This window comes from Hirundo rustica, chromosome 2 (genome assembly GCF_015227805.2).
Source record: "Hirundo rustica isolate bHirRus1 chromosome 2, bHirRus1.pri.v3, whole genome shotgun sequence".
Lineage (NCBI taxonomy): Eukaryota > Metazoa > Chordata > Aves > Passeriformes > Hirundinidae > Hirundo > Hirundo rustica.
The window spans coordinates 89,028,661-89,048,920 of NC_053451.1; the positions used below are offsets into that span (position 1 = coordinate 89,028,661).

Genomic DNA, 20,260 nt, shown 5'->3' on the forward strand with positions numbered 1-20,260 from the left:
TTCACTAAAAGCAATTTAATTTTTGTTTTCACCTTTTTCCCCCTTCCTAACTTTTCATTGAAGAGTACTCAAACTGTATGGCTCAAATGTAAAGAAATTTCAGAAAAATTGATCAGGTTCAACAGCAGTGAGAGAGTAAGATTAAGGTCCTGTGTCTTGATTTTTAGTAGCCATGAATCTCAAACCTGGTCATTACTAAGTTGCTTCCATTATATTGTGTGCATTCAACCAACCTTCTAATATGTGCTAATGTGATATACCAAAAAAGAAGCGGATTTATAATTAAAAATCTGGTGTTAAATGGTTCTGTCTTTATGTAGTGGATCATAGTCTTGTAGTCTCTAAAAGCTGTATTTCTTCTGAATGTGACAGGATAGAAAAGGAAAACAAAATTCAAGAAATTAAAGAGAGGGGCCCTTGCTTCCTTATGAAGTATAGGAGTTTGAATCTCCATGCGTAATAAGGAACTGAAATTGCTTGTTACAGTACTCAGCATCCAGATTCTTCTAGCTTTCTATATCTGGATCTGCCTACCAGGCTGTCTTTAAAAAGGGATGTGAAACACTTCCTTCATCTCCTTACAGTGCTTAAGGGATGATGGCACACTTGTAAAGAACGGAGAAGAAAGGTAAGAGAGGGATAGTAGCTATGCAGTTTGGTGTCCTGGAATACTGCTGGAAATGCAGTATCCTCCTGCCTCCAGACTCTTCTGGTCACAGGAACTTTCTGACTAAATCTTTGGGAACTCTCTTAAAGTTTGAACTTTCTCAAATTGCCACAGGTTTACTTAATAAAAATGAAATGGACTACTAATCAGATTTCTTTTGGCAGATCTCTCAGACCTCTGAAATACATCTCGTGTGTGTGTCTCATTTGTTCATCCATGTTTGGGTCATACTGAGCAAGGTTATCTGTTTTGGATTCAGGGGTTGAACTGAGTTGATTGTGTATCTCACCTGTCTGTTTTGTACGCAAAACCGAGGCAGAGTGTCAGGAGTAGCTCTGTCTTTGATTGTCAGTTAACCTGCTGTTCTGAGGAGCCTCAGAAGATGCTCCAAGCTGGTCTTAGTGGTGTTTTTTACTTGCCTTTGAAATCAGTTGACTACACATGAAGCAGCTGAATATAGGCTGCTTCAAATCCTCCCTCTCAGTGGAAATGTTAGCACTCTCAGCTGGAGAATGTGTGACCAAATTCACTCAGACCAAATGGTGAAATGTCTCATTGTTTTCCAACAGGCTCAGAGTTAGCCATCAACATCCAATTTACAACATTGTGCTCTTCTCATTGAAGGCCAAGGAAGTTCCCACTAGCTGTTTCTACAAGGTCCAGTCTTGCAAATTTTATTCTCTTTGTGGAGGAAAAAAAAGCGCTGTCCTGTGGTAGGTATCTGCTGGCTTGGGATTTGAGTGCTCTTGTAACATTACAAAATGCATCTATTAAATAAGAAAATGGAAGAAGGAAATCCTGCAGTACTTTCTGAATTTGAAATTAAATTGCAAAGAAAATTCTAGATACATTACCTGATGTATGAAAATAGCTGTTATGATAAAAATATGTAACTTCCCATTTGGAAAGCCCTCTTCAGAAGCAGGCAATAGTTACACTGCTCACATGTTCAAAAGAATCCATTTCACTGCACTTGTAGTGAGCTGCAAATCTGTTTTTTACCTTAGGCTTTCAGAACAAGCAGGAACAATTCAGTTTCATTTCTTTGGAGAAGAAGTGAGAAATACTTCAAGAAAATGACTCTGATGGTTTTTTTTGTAATACTGATTATGGAATCTGCCACTGGTAAGTAAAAGTCTTCAATTCAGTAATAGAACCTTCAAAATATGTGCCAGCTTCTTCACAGTTCCTTGGAGTAGGACAAGTTTTGTGTTTTGCAGCCAAGAACAGAAACTTAAAGGTTTGGCAATTTCAGCCCAGCTCCAGACTTGGGAAATTTTGTCCCAAACACTAAAATTATGAAACGAAAAAGCAAGGATGTTACCTGGAGAAACTTGATGATGTTGTATGTGACCATGACCGTATGAAGAGCCATAACAAGCAAGAGAAAGAGTCTGCTTCTTTTCGTGCCATTCAGAAGTGTGGTCACAATAGTTGCTAAACAACAATAATCCCTGAGAACCTCAGTAGAAAGAGAGACTGAAGGCTGATTCTATTTTTGAATCTTAATCCTGGATCATGGATGCTTTTCTGTACTTTTATTAACTTCTGTATGCAAAAGTAAATTTGGGAAATTCGTTTGGAAAGGCAGACTTAAAGACTGAATTTTACACACATAATCTCATTCCAAGGCAACTTTCCAAAAATATCTGAAGTTTTTCAGAAATATATCTACATAATGATCCAGTTTTAATTAAGAAGGAAACGCAAATGTTAATTTATAGGATCTGCACTTTTGTCTCAGGCATATTAGTCTATGTGAAGAATTTCTCCTTTTCTCTTCCATTTGAGGCAGCTGCTTTACTGTAGGGCGAGGCCAGATTCTACCCTTTCAGCAAATTTGATTCTGATACTATGGAACTCACGTGAAAGAATCATAGAGACAGGGAAACGTCCTTTTATTTTCAGTCCCCTTTTCCCTCTGGTGTTGCTTTGGTAAGATAGATTAAAGGCGTGGAATACTGAGTTTTTTAGTTAATATTGAAAGAATAAATAAATAAATACTGCCAGAAAATTTTTGCTGAAAGCTTTTTATAAAATACCAACAGCACAGGAAATCACTTTAAGGTCAGACTAATGCAATTTTCTGAAGTAAGTACTTAGCTTGCTAATATATCCTTTTTCCCCTTTCTCTGAAGAGAAACTGTGCCCCCTTCGTGCCTCCATTGATGTTCTAGAAGGGGAATATTTTTTCCTTTGTTATCTTGAGTCAAGGCAAGAACATTTTCAGGAAGACACAATAAACTGGTACAAAGAAAGTGCTGGAAATCTGCAGCTGATAAAGGAAACACACAGAATTGTTTTACAAATGAATTTTCTGGAGTTTTGGCCAACTGAACTCAGTGACTCTGGGAATTACTCTGTGATTCACAGGTGGGTACACAACACAATGGGTAAATGTCTTGCTTGTACACATGTCTATGATGAAGATAATTTCTTTGTCTAGTTTTCTATAGCTAGTGGCAACCATATAAAGGGCTTAAGGAACTCCATTAACTGCAGTGTCATTTCCTGCTTCAGTTCACAATAACTATCAAGGTGAACCTATAATATTTACAAATATCCATAAAGAGTTTCAGCCTTTTAAATGTTCTGTAAACCTTTTGATAAGGCAGGTAGCATTTTTTCTGGCTTGTGATTAATTACCTAAGCAAAATGAGTGTCAGGCAACCCTTCTGTCCACTGCCAAGAAAAATGAAAAAATTGCTTGTCTTCTCCCCCAGACTTGTTCTTGCTTGCTGTGTTGAGTGGATCTCATTCTATGAGGCTTGCCAAATCATCTAACTGTATAGTAAAGATTAAACATAGCAGAGCTGAACTCTGTTTTCTGTGCAAACTTTGGCCTCCGTGGAGCCATTCAAAGAACAAAGGAAAGAATTGCATTTGATTTTTTACTGCTGTAGAACATCATTAGTTAAAAGGAGAAACAAGGATGGGCCTCCATTATTTGTTTGCAGACCTCATTGGATCACCATGAAAGACTAAGGGACTAAATCAAAGGTTTGCTGCTCAGAGTTCTTATGACTATCTTGCACTAAACCCATAATTCAGCATTTGTAGCTGAAACTATGATTCATTTGAAGCAGATTACCTTGTGTGTAATGATTTGTGCTGTTCTCCAAGTAATACTTTTAAGGTTCTAGCCAGGTTTGTAAAGAATATGGGACTGAAAAATACTCTCTATGTTTTCCAGAAATATTGCAGACTCGAGTTTGATAGTTTACAGTTCTAAGCTAGACTTCAATTGTTAACTTCCAAGTCAACTTGGAAGCTGAAAGCATCTTTTTTTATTATTATTTTTCCATGTATCATTACTGCTATCTCCTTACTGATATTATTTTTAAAAGTACTGATTCACAGTATATAAAATACAATATATTTTTTATTGTAGGGTAAATATTGAGGAAAAAATGATTCCTCCATGTTAAATTCAAGAGGATTTTCTTTAGGGAGGATGAATATGGTAGTTTGTCTTGTTTGTTGTGCATTTTTGGTATGTTGATCAGTTTTCTGTGTGGTCACTTCACAAAAAAAGCTATAAAATATAAAAACTCTCTCTAAAGCCACCTAATGAGTGGCACAAAATGCACACCGACTAATTTTGGCATGGGGAAAGATGGGTGGAGATCATACCTGAATTGCCAAGCCACTGAAGGAGACTGACATAAGGGGTCTAAATACAGGACAAAAGAGAAAAGAGCTTTGATAACCAACACCAGCCTTAATTCATGATCATTGTGGCTTTATGATTACTTTAAGGACTTGGGATAATGACAGTAAATACACAGTAAATCACAAGAATTCTGTAAAATTATTTTGAAAAAGTGTAACCCTCAAAACTGAAGGAAACAGCCTTACATACAGAAGGAGATGTCAGGAAAAGAAGTAAAACTATTACAATGAAGTTTGTTGAGATGAGTAATTGTTGGAAAACACAAAAATGTCAGAAACCTTTCTGAAATTTCTTGATTTACTCATTCGCTTAAGAGAGAAACTCAGTAAAAAGTTTTGATTACATCAATGCATTCATTTGGAATTAAGAGTTTTGATTTTTCTCCTTTTTTGTCTTGTCTTCTAGAACTATGTTACCTGCTACATTTTAAAAATCAAAAGATCAGTTTTGAAAGAAAGTATTTTTGAGGAAAAATTTTCTTACTCTGAAGGTGTGGTTTTTTTTTTTTTTTTTTTTTCTTTCTTTCTTTCTTTCTTTCTTTCTGTTAGGCTCATATGAATACCCATTTTTTTGTTAGGATCAAAATGATGCCAGAATCTTTCCTGTGGGAACTCTTCACAGGTCTCACTGCTGGAACAATAGGCATAAGAGGATTTTTAAAATAGGATTTTAATGGGATCTTGGCTTAGTTTATATGACGGTTCTCACTATTGCCAGGCATATTAAATCAGTTACATTTCAGCAAGTACAGAAGATTATTGCAAAAACTGTTTTCTGCAGACACAGGACTTTTAGAAGTTTCTGTAGGGAAAAATTGTGGGTTATTGTGGACTACTGAACTTAAGTTTTAATAAGAAATTGGTCATTCTTAAATTTTATAGAGTATTTATAGTAAGTTAAAAGTTTAACTTTCAAAAGAATATATGCTAAGTATATTTTTATTTATTTTTTTAATTTTCAACTATTTAATTTAGGGATAGGTATTTGTAAGCTATATGGGAAATAATTTTCAGAATACTTGAAACTGTTTAGGCAGTTTTAGGGAACAGTGTAACAATCACATATACTGTAGATTTTCAAGAAAAGAAGGCAACATGTTGACTGATTTTGCAAACTAATTAAACGTATGATTTTTTCTTCTGATGTGTTACATCTGACAATATACAAGAAGCAAGAGGTGAAAGCGATGTAACAATGTTTTTATGGTGTTTTAACCACTTGTTTTTGCTTAAAAAGGAGTCAATTCTACAGTTAAACCAGAAGTGTCCTGCTGGGATAGCTGGACATAGCTGAAGTGTGCACTTATGTGTGTTGATGTGTTCACGTGTTTGTTAGTACACCAGACTTAGGATATGAATTTAGCAATCAATGGACATCACCTATAGGCCTGAATGTGTCCAACTTCAGCAACATTCTTGAAAATAAAAATTTCATGTGTACTTGTAGTAGGTGTGGTAAGCAGCAAAAACTGGGTCACGGGTCTTTGGAAAGATTTGTAACTTGTAATTTTTTTTTTTTTTTTTTTTTTTTTTTTTTTTTAAATAGTCTTCATCCTGTGGTTGTCAGAGAAAAACAGAATACAAAAAAGCAGGTCATCAGGTTGCTCTATTTTGGTGACCTTGAAACTGAGAGAACTTAGATGTTCCTGAAAAAAACCAAAAACTACAGATAACCATGATAAACACATGATAAATTTTAAGATCCTGATATTGCTCCATTTTACAATATATTTAGAACAATTGAAAGTGGTGGGAACATACATATAGAGTTAATACTGCAATTTAGAAAGCAGAATGACAGTTTCGGTAGAAGATTGCAATATTGAGATAACACTGGCGTGTTGCAGTAAAATAGCTAAAGGATTACTTAGAACTGGCTATGTATCCAGTAAGTTTGGTTTGTATTCTCTAAGGGCTTTCACTTCCCTATATCATCTTCTGAGTCAAGCTAGATTTTGTTGTTCCTTCTTGGTGGGCTTGTTGGGGGAAGATTGAAAAGCTGTTAAACCAGAAATTATTTTGTTCCTGACGAAATAGCACAGAAGACTCTCAACAAGTGAAAACCAGAATAAAAACATATAACAATTCAGACATTAGCGGTTTAAAAAAATAGAACTAAATGATTTTGTGTGTGTGTGTGTGTGTGTGTGTGTGTGTGTGTTGAAAACCATGATATATGGCAGACAACTAGAAATTATGTACAAAAAATTCAACTTTGTTTGCACAGGTATGGCTTTAATACCATCCAGGGACATTCTCCTTGCCATATTTTGGCTCATTAAGTAGAGTATCTTGATCCACTTTGAGTGGTTCCCCCAGATAGGATCACAGAAGAAAGCCTCTGTGGAGTAACAGTGCTGGGGAGAACACGTGGCTTTATGGACCCTTTTCTTTCATCTGCTGAATCTAGAGAGTAAAACCATTTGCATTTCATGGCTAGTTCTGTAATTAATTCTCTGACAGTATTTACATTAGTAGAGTGATGCCTACAGAAACACACAGAGTCAGTGGAATTAATTGGAATTAATGTTTATATCTACACTGAACTTATTTTTGGTCAGGAAGAGAGAGAGGCCTTTCTGGGTCATAGATTATCTTGTCCTAAGCAAACATATAAAATAAATCATATAAACTGCACTGTAATAGGGTGGTTTCTGACTGTGGTCCCACTGCTGACTGTGCTGCAGTGGGACAGTTAGTAGCGCTGATTTAAATGTTAAAATAAGATGTTGAAGAACAGGTGAGAAGAGCTCCACCCACAGTGAATATCCACGTGAGCTTGTCTCTGATGGAAAAATTTTGGCAAGGCTTTTCCTGTTTGTAACAGCATAGTTAGCTGGTTTACCAAACCCACTCTGTTTTGGTTTAAAGAATCAATTACAATTAGGAATAATGAACATCTCAAGTGAGTAAGGAGAACCTGTGTAGCTTGAGAAAGAGCTACAATGCAAAGAGGGTGACCAGAATACATAAAAACATTTGTTTGAGGAGCTTAAAAAGCAGAAAAGAAACAACCCAAGACTTGGTCTAAATTCATCACAAAATGATGCCCTAATAGTTCTTCTGAATCATGTACACTCAAAAGGCATGTCAAGAATGGTGTTTAAGCTGAAGTACTCGTCAGGGATGCTTCTTCATTCGATCTGCTTTGTCCTCTTGGCCTTTCTTATTGAAACAATTCTTGACGAGTTGCAGTTCTGGAAGAATTTTTTTTTTTTTTTCTTGGGGGCAGAAAGGTTCAAACACATTTAGGAAGATATGACTGACATTGGAGGGAAGTGCTCTGTGATTGCTGCTTTTCCTTTGTCAGGCCCTGCTTGTTCAGAAAACAAATGAGAGCTTTATGCACTAATTGCAAAATCCCACCCACTAACTGACAGCAACATATGGCTTTCTCCTAAGCTCTAACTTAGACAGATAAAAGTCCTCCAGGTTCCTTTCCCTTGGTAGTCTTGTATTTGGATATATCAAAAAGTGAAATAACAGCTATAATCTGATTCTTTCAAAGAATATATGGATAGAACCTAGTAGATATCTAAATGAAAATAATCAGCTCCGAGATATTCAAAAGAGGTATTTTTGGAGCATATTTGTGTGATATAGACACTGCATGGGATGTGATGACTGGTGCAGAAGTGATAATTCCTGACTCTTTCAGTCAGCCTGGGGTGCTCAATTGCTATAAATCTCTGATCAGTGCAGACTCAAAGACAAAGAGATGCATCCTTTCCAAAGTCCCTTTTTTTGCAGACATGCTATAATCCATAAATGATGCTCTAATTCATGAGACTTATGGAGTTTAGAAATATTTCGAAAATACCACTGAATTCAAAAGTATTCCAGAATATTCCAAAATATTCCAAAATACCTGCAGAGCATCAAACAATTAATAATTGATAGGGTTGATTTGTGAACAATGCCAGACTTGCCTATCTTATTTCTAATTTTACAAATATATTTTTCTGTCATGGCTTTTAACCTTAGCAACACATAGAAAATTAAACCTGCAATATCTTTAGCTGATTCAAGGTCTAAAATTCTTTAATGCTCTCATGTAACTATGGATGATATCACAGATTTTTGCATCCTTGTTCAGGTCAATGTAGCATATATTGTCATGTTCCATAGATATAATTGTATTGTCAAATGTTTTGTGATAATGCATTTAGTTTAGGTAACCTGTTTGGTTAAAGGAAATTACTTATTTGGGAGGGGGAAAGTGATAAAGGGGAATAAAAATAATGGGGTCACTGTAGATGTACTTTTTACCTAACAGATATATTTGAGAGTTTATTTGTGTTTTGTAACTCACCAAGCTGCATTATTTTAAAAAGCTCTTAAAACTGATTTTGCTATATTTTTTTTTTCTTAGCAATGGAAAACAAAATTTCACAATTCAAAAGTGGACCTTGAATGTACTTGAAAGAAATAAAAGCAGCTGTTTCAATGAAAATCATTTAATTACAGAAATTAAAAGTGCTGGAACTGGTCATTCACTGAAATGCAGTGATTTGTCTGTCTATGAAAATGACAGCATAACATGGTACAAGGTAATTACTGAAACAGTGTCACTCAAATAATTTGCTGTAGAAACAAAATATCTGATTGCAGGAAATATTAATTGTAAACAAATTTTTAGAGGCATCTACAAGCATTGTAAAGCTTTAATTTCTCATGAGATTAGGGGGAAAAGACTTTAGACAGATGCACAAAACACAGCTTTTGTCTGCTCTCAGATTTGTTAAAAAATATACCTGTTTCAGAAGTTATTAAAATAGCAGTTTGGAATGATAAAAGATCTGCTGTGACAAAAGATCTATTTGCTGATTTAGGCAGCAGCTGTTTTAGCCAGCTGCTACTTAGCTGATACAGATATTGTACTGATGCTAAATGCGATGCCAAGATTTTTATTTTACAGTTGGCACGTACTTGTAAAGTAATTGCAAACTTTTCAATTTTGCTGTTTCTGAACATTTTTTAAGTGTGTAACAGATCCACTTCCAGACTTTTGGCAAGTCATCTCTTTGAGGTGTGCTCCTTATTCCTCTCAGGTCTCCTGGTTGGAGTAACAGACCCTGTTCACTCCAAGATCAACCAGTTTCAGGAAGGGATTTTTTCTGGTTTAGTACAGGCATCTGGAATAGCCTGGCAAGAATGAGCTACAGCCCTGTTCTCTTTTCTTTTGGGGCCTGGGAGGATGGAAACCATTGATGGATAGGGCCATAGATTGTTATGTTTTCCTCAATTGCAGCGTTCTCAGCTTCTAATGGGTTAAATGTTCAAATGTTGCATTTAAGTGACCATGAGTGAAATTTGGGCCTGCACCTCTTTTGGGTCAGACATGTCACTGACTGAATGAAAAGGTGATGGTGACACTTTGCTTAAAAAAAAAAAAATCATAATTTCTTTAATATTTTGAATGCATGTTTGCTACAGAATAGTATTTTCTGATTTTATTGATGCAGGACTGTAAGAATTATGAACATGAAACGGAGAGGGAACTAAGTTTTAGAACCTTAACAGTACAGAACTCTGGGATATATACCTGTAAAATTTCAATCAGTCATGAAGGAATGGTATACTACAGCACAAATACAATTAAACTTGTAGTAGAAGAAGGTAAGAAAGCTTTCTAAAATTTTGAAGCATACTTTTTCATTGACTTTACTATGGGGATTTGTAATTGCAGTTCTCATTTGATAAATATATACCAGAGGAAACAAATCTGGTAATCTGAACTACTTCAAAATAATTTGAGAAGTAAAAAAGCAGAAGTTAAGATGAAATATTACCAATTTTGGAAAATGTATTTAGTATGTTTTCCCTGCAGGTTTTTTTTCCCTTTTTTTCAGAATAGCTGCTCTAAGTAAGTCCTACAAACTTACTAAGAATTTTTCCGAAGAGCCTTTCCAACCACTGCAAATTGTACTCTGTATATATATATATGTATATGTGGAAAAAATTCAACAAGACATACTGGATTTTAAGCTACTCAGTAATGGTAGATTGCAGATATTGTTCTGTTAATTAAATGGAATGTTTGTGATTAATTTTTTATATAGAGAAAATATGTAACTTTTGCTGTGGAAGAATGTAAGGTAATTACTTCAATAGCAATACTTCTATTTTAGATGCACCAGAGGCTGTCACTTTGGAGATAGTTGGACATCATGAAGAAATTGAAACAGAAATAGGTATGAAATTAATACAAAAATCTGCCTACATGCTTTTGTTCTGATTTCTTTATGGTTGATGGTCTAGATAAATACAATCAAACTAAGAATTCTCTGTGCATCATCCTGTAATCTGGTACTCGCATCTGGTAATGTTTTGCCTAGTGTATTACATGATTGATGCACAAGTACACTAAATGTACCCTTTCACGGAGGCAGAAGCTGAGGTTGCTGCTACAATCTGCAAGAGAAAGTGGTGGTGGTGGTAAAGCATCTCTCCATGGCTTTCTTTTGTAGATAGCAAACCTCATGAAGCAGTGTGTAAAAGATGTATGGTTTACTCAGTGAACAGCAGTGATGAATAATCCCGCTGATTCCTGATGTGGTTGAGAATGTTATTCTTCAGGGAAATGAGGAGTGTGAGGTGTTACAGTCCTGTGTGCATGAACATCTGTATTGTCAAGAGACCTTACCTGTGCTTCTTGCTGGAAGCAGGTTAGTTAAAATGATCTGCAGGCTTCACATGGTCTAGGACAGGATCCAGGATTTTGTGACTGAGGCTGTAATTAATTTTTAAAACCAGAAATTTACCTGTCTTTCTTTCACCTTGCCACTCCCTGAGGGCTTCTATCTTCTGGTTACCTAATCCTTACTTTCCAAGTCTTACCCTCCTCTGTGGCTCATACCTGTAACTCATTTACTCATCTAGGATCTCAGATGCTAATTTTCCTTCCTACCTACCAATATGGCTTCGTAAGTCCTTTTTCCAGTGGTAGTACCCCAATCCTATGATGCCTCATGCCTTCCAACCCCCCAATACACCCTTCATAGACATTTCCTCCTCTGTACTGTGCTTGTCCCAGCCCTTAGTTAGCAGGGTTTGGCATCAAATGCTTATGAACTACCTGTCTTCCATCCCTTACCTGCCTTGGAAGAATAATTTGAAAAGATTGTTGAACTATCTGTTGAGTGATGAGACAGATGGCACGGTGGAGAGTGAAGTGAATTTCGGATGAGCCAGGTCTATGATTTTAAAATCAATCATTGCTTAGGATGGTGTTCTGTGATATTTGCCTCAAAATAGCTGTTGTGTATGGTGAAAATGCTAGAGTTGCAAGGTCAGTGATACTAGGTTAGGTTTGTGCAACTGTAATTTGGGTTTCTAAGTTCTGAATCTATGATGACCAGTTTTTCAGTTGGATCTTGCTTTGAAGGTTCTAGAAGTATCTGATAAATCTTGAGAAGTCAGCTTTGTGTGCTCTTAGAGAATTGCTGGGTAGGCCTTGCTTACTGGAAAGTATTTGTGCATGATTGTCTGAACAAGGACTAGCATGTGCTTTTCCTGTCTTAATAAAGAACACTCTGGACATGTTCCCTGGGAATGATGCTGCAGTAGCCTAGAAACTATGGTTGCAGCTAACTTCAGGTCAAGCTTTGCATGGCAGAGTTAAAAAAATCTCACACTCCAGAGCTGCAATCTTCTGCCCTCATTTTTTCCAAGTGTACAGTTGTCCTTTTAGTTTTGCAATTTCTTAAAATTATTGGAACTTTAGGGAGTGGTTCCTGTCAGTTACAGTTAGTGCTTTGAAACTGGACAAGTAGCTGACTGAGTAAATGACTTGTTCATGTATTCAGGAATTTCCAGTTGTGATATTGAGATAAGAAATTATTCTGTGTATGTTCAGCAGGGGCTTTGGTTTTGTTGAGTAATTATATATAGTTTCCCTATCATAATTTGTTGGTTGTAATTCCCCTTACCAGTTGCTTACTTTTACCTGGCCCTGGAGCACTGGTGATAGTTCTCAGCCTTCTGTTCTCAGCCTGTAGAACACCGTCTAGTTTACAGAATCATAAAATATCTCAAGTAGAAGGGATCCATAAGGATCATCAAGTCCAATTCCCTTTAGTTCTCTAAAGCCTGAAATTCTCAGGTCTATTTAAACCCACCTGGCTGTGATGATTTATCTGAAAGAAAGCAATGGATGACTGTCACTCTGCAGCAGCGCGTGATTGCTGAGGCCACCACCAGTGCAGGTGTAACACCTATAAAACATTGAGCAGAGACTACAAAATTCGGAAAGGAGCACAACTTATAGGAAAGCTGACACTTTACTGCACACTGTACATGAATACTACTACTTCTCACTAAATCTTCCCATGTTATGCCTTTTTTTAGGTAAAGAAGAGATACTCAATTGCACAGGTTTCTTGGGTTATTATATGCAAGAAGATGCCAGCCTCTACTGGTTAATTAACCAAACATTTCCAGAACAATGCACAGGTATTCCTGAGAATGAACCTTCAATATGTGAAGAAGAACTCAAAAAACTACAGTAGGTTTCCTAAAAATGCTGTATTTAATATGTGATAATGTCCTACACATTGTGGAACTGCAAATGCAGCAAAACCCACAGTCTGAGGTGTTTTTCTAGAACCTTTTCCTCATAATCTGCCTCTCAGGTGGTTGTAGGTCTCTGTACAGATAGTATTGCTAACACCATTCCTTGTTGCAGGTTGGGAAACAAGTTCTATATCACAAGGCTTCTGTGGATAAAAAAAGTAAGAGATGAGGACATGCTTCATAATTTCACCTGCATGTTGCAAGCTGATGAAAGCACGCAGATAAAAATAGTAAAACTGAAGAAAGGTATGGCATAATTTAGAAAGAATTTATTAATCAGCCTTCTCAATCCTGAGGGCATTTCGAAACACTGCTCCAAATACATCTGTCTGCTTATGAATGCCCTCAGACATCTGTGCTGGACCTAACAACCCCTGGGTGACTCCTCCTCCTCTCAGACAGTGGCAAAAGGGGTGCAAAGCAAAAGAAATACAGCCTACAGTGAGCGTGTCTTGAGAGTGCCTTCATATGAACTTTGTAAAGTTTAAAGTGTTCAAAATCTGTATTTGGAACTAAAAACCAACCAAAGATAATAATAGTAACACTAAGAATAATGAAGAAAATCTGAAAGAGACTAGAGCAAAAAATATAAAAATATCTCAGCCAAAGAGATTAAAGGGGACACTAAGGACTTAAAGATAGGACAGAGAGAGGGGTAAAAAGTAAGAAGAATTATAAAAAACCTGAAGGAAACTCATCACAAAAGTGAGTGACCATAATTTTGGGATGCTGTACATCTATGAGGATCTGTAGTGTCAGTCTTGATCCCACATACCCTGCACACACGTAAATGAACTGTATGTGATTGCATACAAGATTGTTTCTCCTGTTTTTACAGTAAAACATGTTTTGTAGTTTATCTCAGGACCCGTGGCATGCATATGTGCTTGAAGCATTATCAGGAAAGGATTCCCATCAACACTGTGATGTTTTTGAGGTGTTTTTAGGTGCCATCAGTATTTGATACAGTAATATTGTCATATAATACACTTTGTTATGGCTCTAATTTGCATTGTTTCTCTTTTACAGGGAAGACTCAAGACCTGCATGTGCACATATTTACCACTGGAATGGTCCTTGCTGTGCTATTTCCATTTGTAGCTGTAGCTGTGGTATTTGTGTCGGTGATATTTAGGGTCGACTTTGTTCTATTTTACAGAAATATATGCAGAAAAGATGATACTGCTGGAGGTATGACTTTGCTAATGCTGACATTGAAATAAGCTTATTGATGAAAAATATTTTCTGGCAGGTTCTATGAAATAATAATCTTTGAGGAATGTAAAACATTTATCTTAAATCCAGGAGTGGTGTGAGAAGAAAGAAAGAATATATAAAAGAGAACTTGATGGTTAGGTGGTAACGTGTTTGTTACATATGTGTGGCAATGACAGTGGATAAACACTGTGAAGAATCTGCCTCTGGAGCAAGCAATGGAAGGGATGTGGTTGGACGCTGTTCAGATGAGCTTTGCTGTGCCATATTCTTCACCAGAAAATTTGATAGGGGTGGAGAGAGGTTTGCAGTTGTCTATTCACAAAGAGGATGAACACTCTGGAGTTGTCAGATGGGCAGACTGACACAAACTTGTTTCCATCTCACTGATGTCCTTCGGTAAGGTGGAGCTTGAAAGGTTTCCTTGACTGTAGAGACCATTGCGTGTCCATAGGTTTGTCACTAAGTGCACTTAAGGAGGGCAGGGGTGCACATTACTTACATTTCTTACTGGGCAGCAGCTCTGTGGCTTTCACAACAAACCTGACAATTACTCAGTTTTAGGAATTATCTTTCTGAGAATTGTGGTGACAAAACTTGCTGTATATATGGGTCTGCTCTTCTTGGTCTTCCTTGGTCTCTAAATCAGTTTGAATATAGCTTGAATGAACTACAATGGCTGCAGATTTTTCATTAATGGGTGGATGTAATTTAGCCTGCCAGAGTTATTATGTACTTGTTGATATCAGCTACCACAGTGTACACTGACTCAGGGAGGATCTCTGAGGACCTGGACTATGGTGCCCTGGAGGAGCTGCATGTTGGATACTAGGCAATGGATTTCCCACTCCTAGAGCTCTTGAAAGTGTAGGGTTTAGTAGAGTTTACTTTGTGCTCTCTCCTATGAACTAAATACAGTAAAGTATTCAGAAAGGGAAGCAAAGAAGTCCAGCTTAAGAAGCAAAGCCATGTGTGCTGGTGTATCAATCCTGATAGTTGCTGTGGCAGTGTTGTGGACCTGGCCTCTGGATTGGTCTTTACATTTGTAAATTAGTGCCCAAACCATTAACAGACATAGCATACTCTCATAACAAAAATAATTAACTGGTTTGTTCTCTTTTTTGCCAGTATTCAGTCCACTTGATACTCTTAGACATAGTGTACAATTAATGTTGAAATCTGCAATATCACTTAAACAACAATTTTTTCAGGTTACAGACACAATTTTTCTTCCCTTCATATCTTGGTCTTCACAGATGTGACATTAATTGGTCAAATTAATCTAATTTTATTTAAAAAGCACTTTAATGTAAAAAGGAAATATTTTCAAGTATTTTCCAAATGCAATCAGAATTTTTTGTATCAACCTTAAATTTCTTCAGGACATTTTTTGAATCTGATGAAGAGCGTTTGGAGACTGTTCAGAGTCTTCAGAAAAAAGATCAGGGATTTCTAGATACTTTACTATTGAGAGAGTATGGTGAATCAGATACTGGATTTCTAAATGGTTGATAGCAAGACAACTCTTGATTTATTTTCAGATGGAAAAGAATATGATGCATTTGTGTCTTACTTGAAAGACTGTGTTTCTCCTATTGAAGAAGAGAGAGAATTTGCTTTGAAGATACTGCCCATGATATTAGAAGAGAAATTTGGGTACAAGTTATGTATATTTGAGAGAGATGTATTCCCCGGAGGAGGTAAGTGTAGTGAATATTCTTGTCATTAAATAGGCTCATCGTCTTCACACAAAGGTAGAAGTCTATAATTAGAAGGAATTCTGTCACATGTTGTGCATAGAAAAGATACATTTTTCATTTAATCTGGACTTTGTGCATGCAAAGTTTGGTTGCAAACATTTTACATGTTTTATAGTTACATTTATGAATTCATATACACTTGCACACGCATGCATACATATATCACTGATTACGAAGAACCAAGATGAAAAGGTCGAAGGACAAGCATAGAGAAGGTTAAGGTGAGGACACAGAAGTTGTCAGATATTTCACAGTAATAGTGCTTTTGCTCTGCTTTTGCTGAGGGCCAGTGAATGAATTCACATTTACTGCACATGGTGACTCTGGTACTAGTTATTCTTAGTTAACTTGTATGTTTGCTGTATCTTCTTTGTGGTGATTGAAACCATTTTCTGAATGAAATGGATGCCATAACTAAATACAAATAAGAAATGGAATTTTGTTTGGCCTATGGATGTATTTGGCATCTGCCTTTTGCTTGGATAAAAGGTACTGTAAGTTTCCATTTAGTCCAAACATCCAGCTGAGGAATAGAATTTCAATGTTCAAACCACAGAGAAGTAAAATCAGTCAGCCTCCTTCATTAAGCAGTATCTTGTCTCTTTATATCCATTCCTGACAAATTTTTCTAACCTGAGAGGAGCCACTGCTCTTCCAAGCCCTTTTTTCTTACCTGTTCTCCTTCTTTAAATATTAAAAAAAAAATGTTTACTGAAGTGTGCAGTCTGATCCTTTCAGTAGTTTTAGCTTATTTCCCTGTCTCTGGTCTGATCCATTGCGAACATCGTACAGGAACCTTTGGTGTTGTAATACCCTTGTCAGCCTCCTTTTATCCTCAGTTTTCTCTTCATTAGGTTAGTTCTGTAGTTTGTTTTGCCTTTCTCTACAGCTCATGTTTTCTAGATCTCTGGTTTATGTAAACTTTGTCCCATGGTGTTAAAACAAGCACTAGAAGCTTTGCATGAAAATTCAATTTTATATTTAAAGGCTATCACCATTCACTTTTATATATCATTTTTCATGCCAAAAGACATCAATCTAAAATACAGTTGAAACGCCTTCTATCATATACTGGTCTTCTCAGCCCTGGAGTACTAGAAATAGATTTGAGTGTTTGGTGTCATAAAGGAAGGTCTAACACCAGGCTTACAGAATACTTGGAGAGAGGTTGCTGTTTGTGCCTTTATGTGGAATCACTCCAGTGGTATCTATTAGGAAAGAGAAAAGAGATGTCTGGTAGGGGGAAAATTAATTTTGTTGTCACCTTTTGTCCATGTGACTACTGCCAGACAACAGTCTGGGATATATGGAGATTATAAGTAGGTTTATGTCTGCTCAAGAACGAACTTTGACCATACCTGAGTGAATTTTCAGAGACTCTTAATCTTTAATACATAATAATCTGTTCATAAGGACAGGATGCTTACATGCTGTCACTTAATAAGCTGGACATTTTTGGTATATATGTGAATTTAAAAGGTAAGTTGATTCGGCGCCTATCCTTTCAATTTAATATAACAATAAATATATCTTTAATTTGCAGCGGTTGTTGATGATATCCATTCATTCATTGATAAAAGCAGAAGATTAATCATTATATTGAGCCAGAACTACGTTTCTGACAGAGCCATATATGAACTTGAGAGTGGATTGCATAAAGCTCTAGTTGAAAGAAAAACTAAGATCATATTAATTGAATATATGCCTATAAGTGACTACAACTTCTTGCCAGAATCATTGTCACTTTTACCAGCAAAGAGGGTGGTGAAGTGGAAAAAGGATAAATCTCTTCCTGTGAATTCCAGATTTTGGAAGAACCTTCGGTACCTGATGCCAGCAAAGCCTATCAAGATAAAGACCAAAGGGCACTATAATAATCTTGACTTAGGCTCAGAAGCTGCTCGACCCTGGACTGAGGGCTGCAACTTTAATGCAATCTTTTAACAATTCTGGACAGATATAACAGAAAACTTTCTGTTTTGCTAACTAATAGAACTAAATAAACTACTGTTTTGGGAAATAGCTTTGATTAAGAGGGCAACTCTGAGATCAGAGAAGAATGCAGAAGTTTCTGCAGTGGGCAGGATGCTGTTAACCCCAATTGCTAAACTCTATTCCAGAGAAGGCTTCTTCAGCAATCTGCACAAGGAGCAGAAGATTAATTCTGCTTAGGATTTACTACACGGAAAAACCCAAAACCAATAGAGAAAAGGGAGGTTAGAAAGAGTAAGGCAGTTTTGGATGGTTTAACAGTATTTACTACTAAGTTCTAAATGGTCTACAACTAGGAATCATCTGAAGGAATGGTAAAGACTGTTTACATCTCATTTCACCAAGAAGATTGTAAATGTTCATTTTGACAGGGAGAAGAGGGGGTTGGGATAGAAGTAATGGTATTTTGTTCATGGATGCTGATAACACACTGGAACCAATTGCCCTGAGAGGCTATGGAGTCTGCCTCACTGGAGATATTCAGGAACAATCCTATGCCATGTGCTCTGGGGTAATCCTGCTTGAGCAGGAGGATGGACAAGATGTCCTGCTGTGGTCCTTTCCAACCTGACCCATTCTGTGATTCTGTTGTACCTTGAGCTGTCTTCAGCTGTTGCATGTAGGAGATTTAGTTGAAAATGAGATCTTTGGTGTGTATATACAGTTCCTTTGGAACTCTTGTCTTAATACTATTTTTTAAAACAAAGTCAGTAGTGCTATTCAAAACTATGCTAATCCTCCCTTATTATTAGCTGCCTGATAGAACATACCAGTCTGACATAAATTTCTAGTTAAAATGGAACTGTATTTCCTCCTAACATCAGTGGGGAGAAGTCAAGGTAGAATTATTTTGGAAGATCTTTTGTCAGGTTGCTAGGAGATCATCAAGGCTCTGTCCACTCCTATTGTCTTGCATGCCATTACTGCTGGTTTTGAGGAGGCATCTCTTTCACACTGACACTTAATTCACACAGGTGGAGGTGCTCCATTACCATCTCAGTGCACTTGAAAATATAGTTGGGAGTGTTGGGTGTCATGACGGTGTCTCAGGATTCATGAGAATGAAACATTGTTTGTCAAATATCCTTTAATCATGCATAGTTTCTGGAGGATGTTTGGGTAAAAGAAAAGGCTAAGTATAGATTTCCAAAATGGAGACAACACTGTTTCCAGTTTAATGGGTAGATGGAAAGGAGCACAGGAATAAGGCAAACATCTCTAGTGACCTTCAGAGCAGCTCTAGGAGGTCTCCTTTCTTTTGGACAACTTAAGAGCTATGTAAATGTGGTTCATAGGCAAAAGCCATTCTCTGGTGAAGCTTTTACTGAAGAGGATTTCTCTTCTGCAGATGTGTGCCTTCACATTCCCAAATCTCAAATCTTACACAATGTTCATTTCTTTTCTACCAGTGTTTCCCATGTTTTCTATCACAGATAATTTTTAACATTCTCTGTTAGCACAGAAATGCCATCAGACATGGCACATCCACTTTCTGGCCAAACATCTTACAGAAATGTTAATGCCTTCCCTAATACTTAACTGGAAGTATTAAATTTTCTCCTTAGCCATGTAGTTTTTCATATACTATCATCAATGTACTGCCTAACAAATTAAAGGTCAAATGTGTTTTACTACACATATGACTATGGATAGTGCACGTGATTTGTTAATAGTTTTGGACGAAGCCAACCCTCTATGAGAATCAGCTACTATAAATTGAAATTGAATTTGACATGGATGCCCCCTCATCTCAGCTTGAAAGTGGCTGATTTTACTGGCTACACCTCATGAAGGTGTACTCTAAAGCCTTTGACACCATACAGAATTTGACTGCCCTGAGATTTTACAGAATAACAGAGGATTATACATAAGGAAAGTAGAAAGGTAAATGGCATCAGCTCCCAAGTTGTTTGAATGCCAGCAAAGCAGATGCACATTGAATGACTCAACATCTGTAAAAGGGGAAGTATTTTTGCACAGAAAGGTGTTATGACACAGTCACTTTATAGATGATCCACGCTGCCCGTGATACAAAGGGGGACAAGGGAAATTAAGGATATGCGTACCCATGCTAATGCCAGATGTTGTTCTTATTGCTCTTGTATCTTGAATTACTGACATTTACCAGACATTGGAAATGCCTGCTTTTTGTTTGCCAGTCCATATAGAAAAGGAACTGCTAATATTGCATTTATAGACTGTAGTTGTGATGATTTTCCTGATCATGTATATGTTGATGCATAAGTGAATTCACATGATAGTTGGTTTGAGGTAATGGGTCATTTCAGTGATTTATACTGTGAGTTTTGTTCACTTTTGCACTTAATAAAACTATATTTCTCCTTTTCCACATCTGTGTCTTCCCTTTTTGCTGCAGCTA

At 36.7% G+C, this 20,260-nt stretch overlaps 1 protein-coding gene across 1 annotated transcript; it reads left to right on the forward strand.

Annotated features, from left to right (window-relative positions):
* The first annotated feature begins 1,732 nt into the window (after positions 1-1,732).
* Positions 1,733-20,151, forward strand: IL18R1 (interleukin 18 receptor 1). The gene is made up of 10 exons (XM_040055747.2): positions 1,733-1,792; positions 2,806-3,040; positions 8,712-8,889; positions 9,805-9,958; positions 10,471-10,533; positions 12,689-12,845; positions 13,026-13,159; positions 13,943-14,104; positions 15,670-15,828; positions 17,432-20,151. The coding sequence occupies exons 1-10, from the start codon at positions 1,744-1,746 to the stop codon at positions 17,830-17,832; spliced, it is 1,692 nt and encodes a 563-aa protein (XP_039911681.1). The 5' UTR covers positions 1,733-1,743; the 3' UTR covers positions 17,833-20,151.
* The last annotated feature ends 109 nt before the right edge of the window (positions 20,152-20,260 follow it).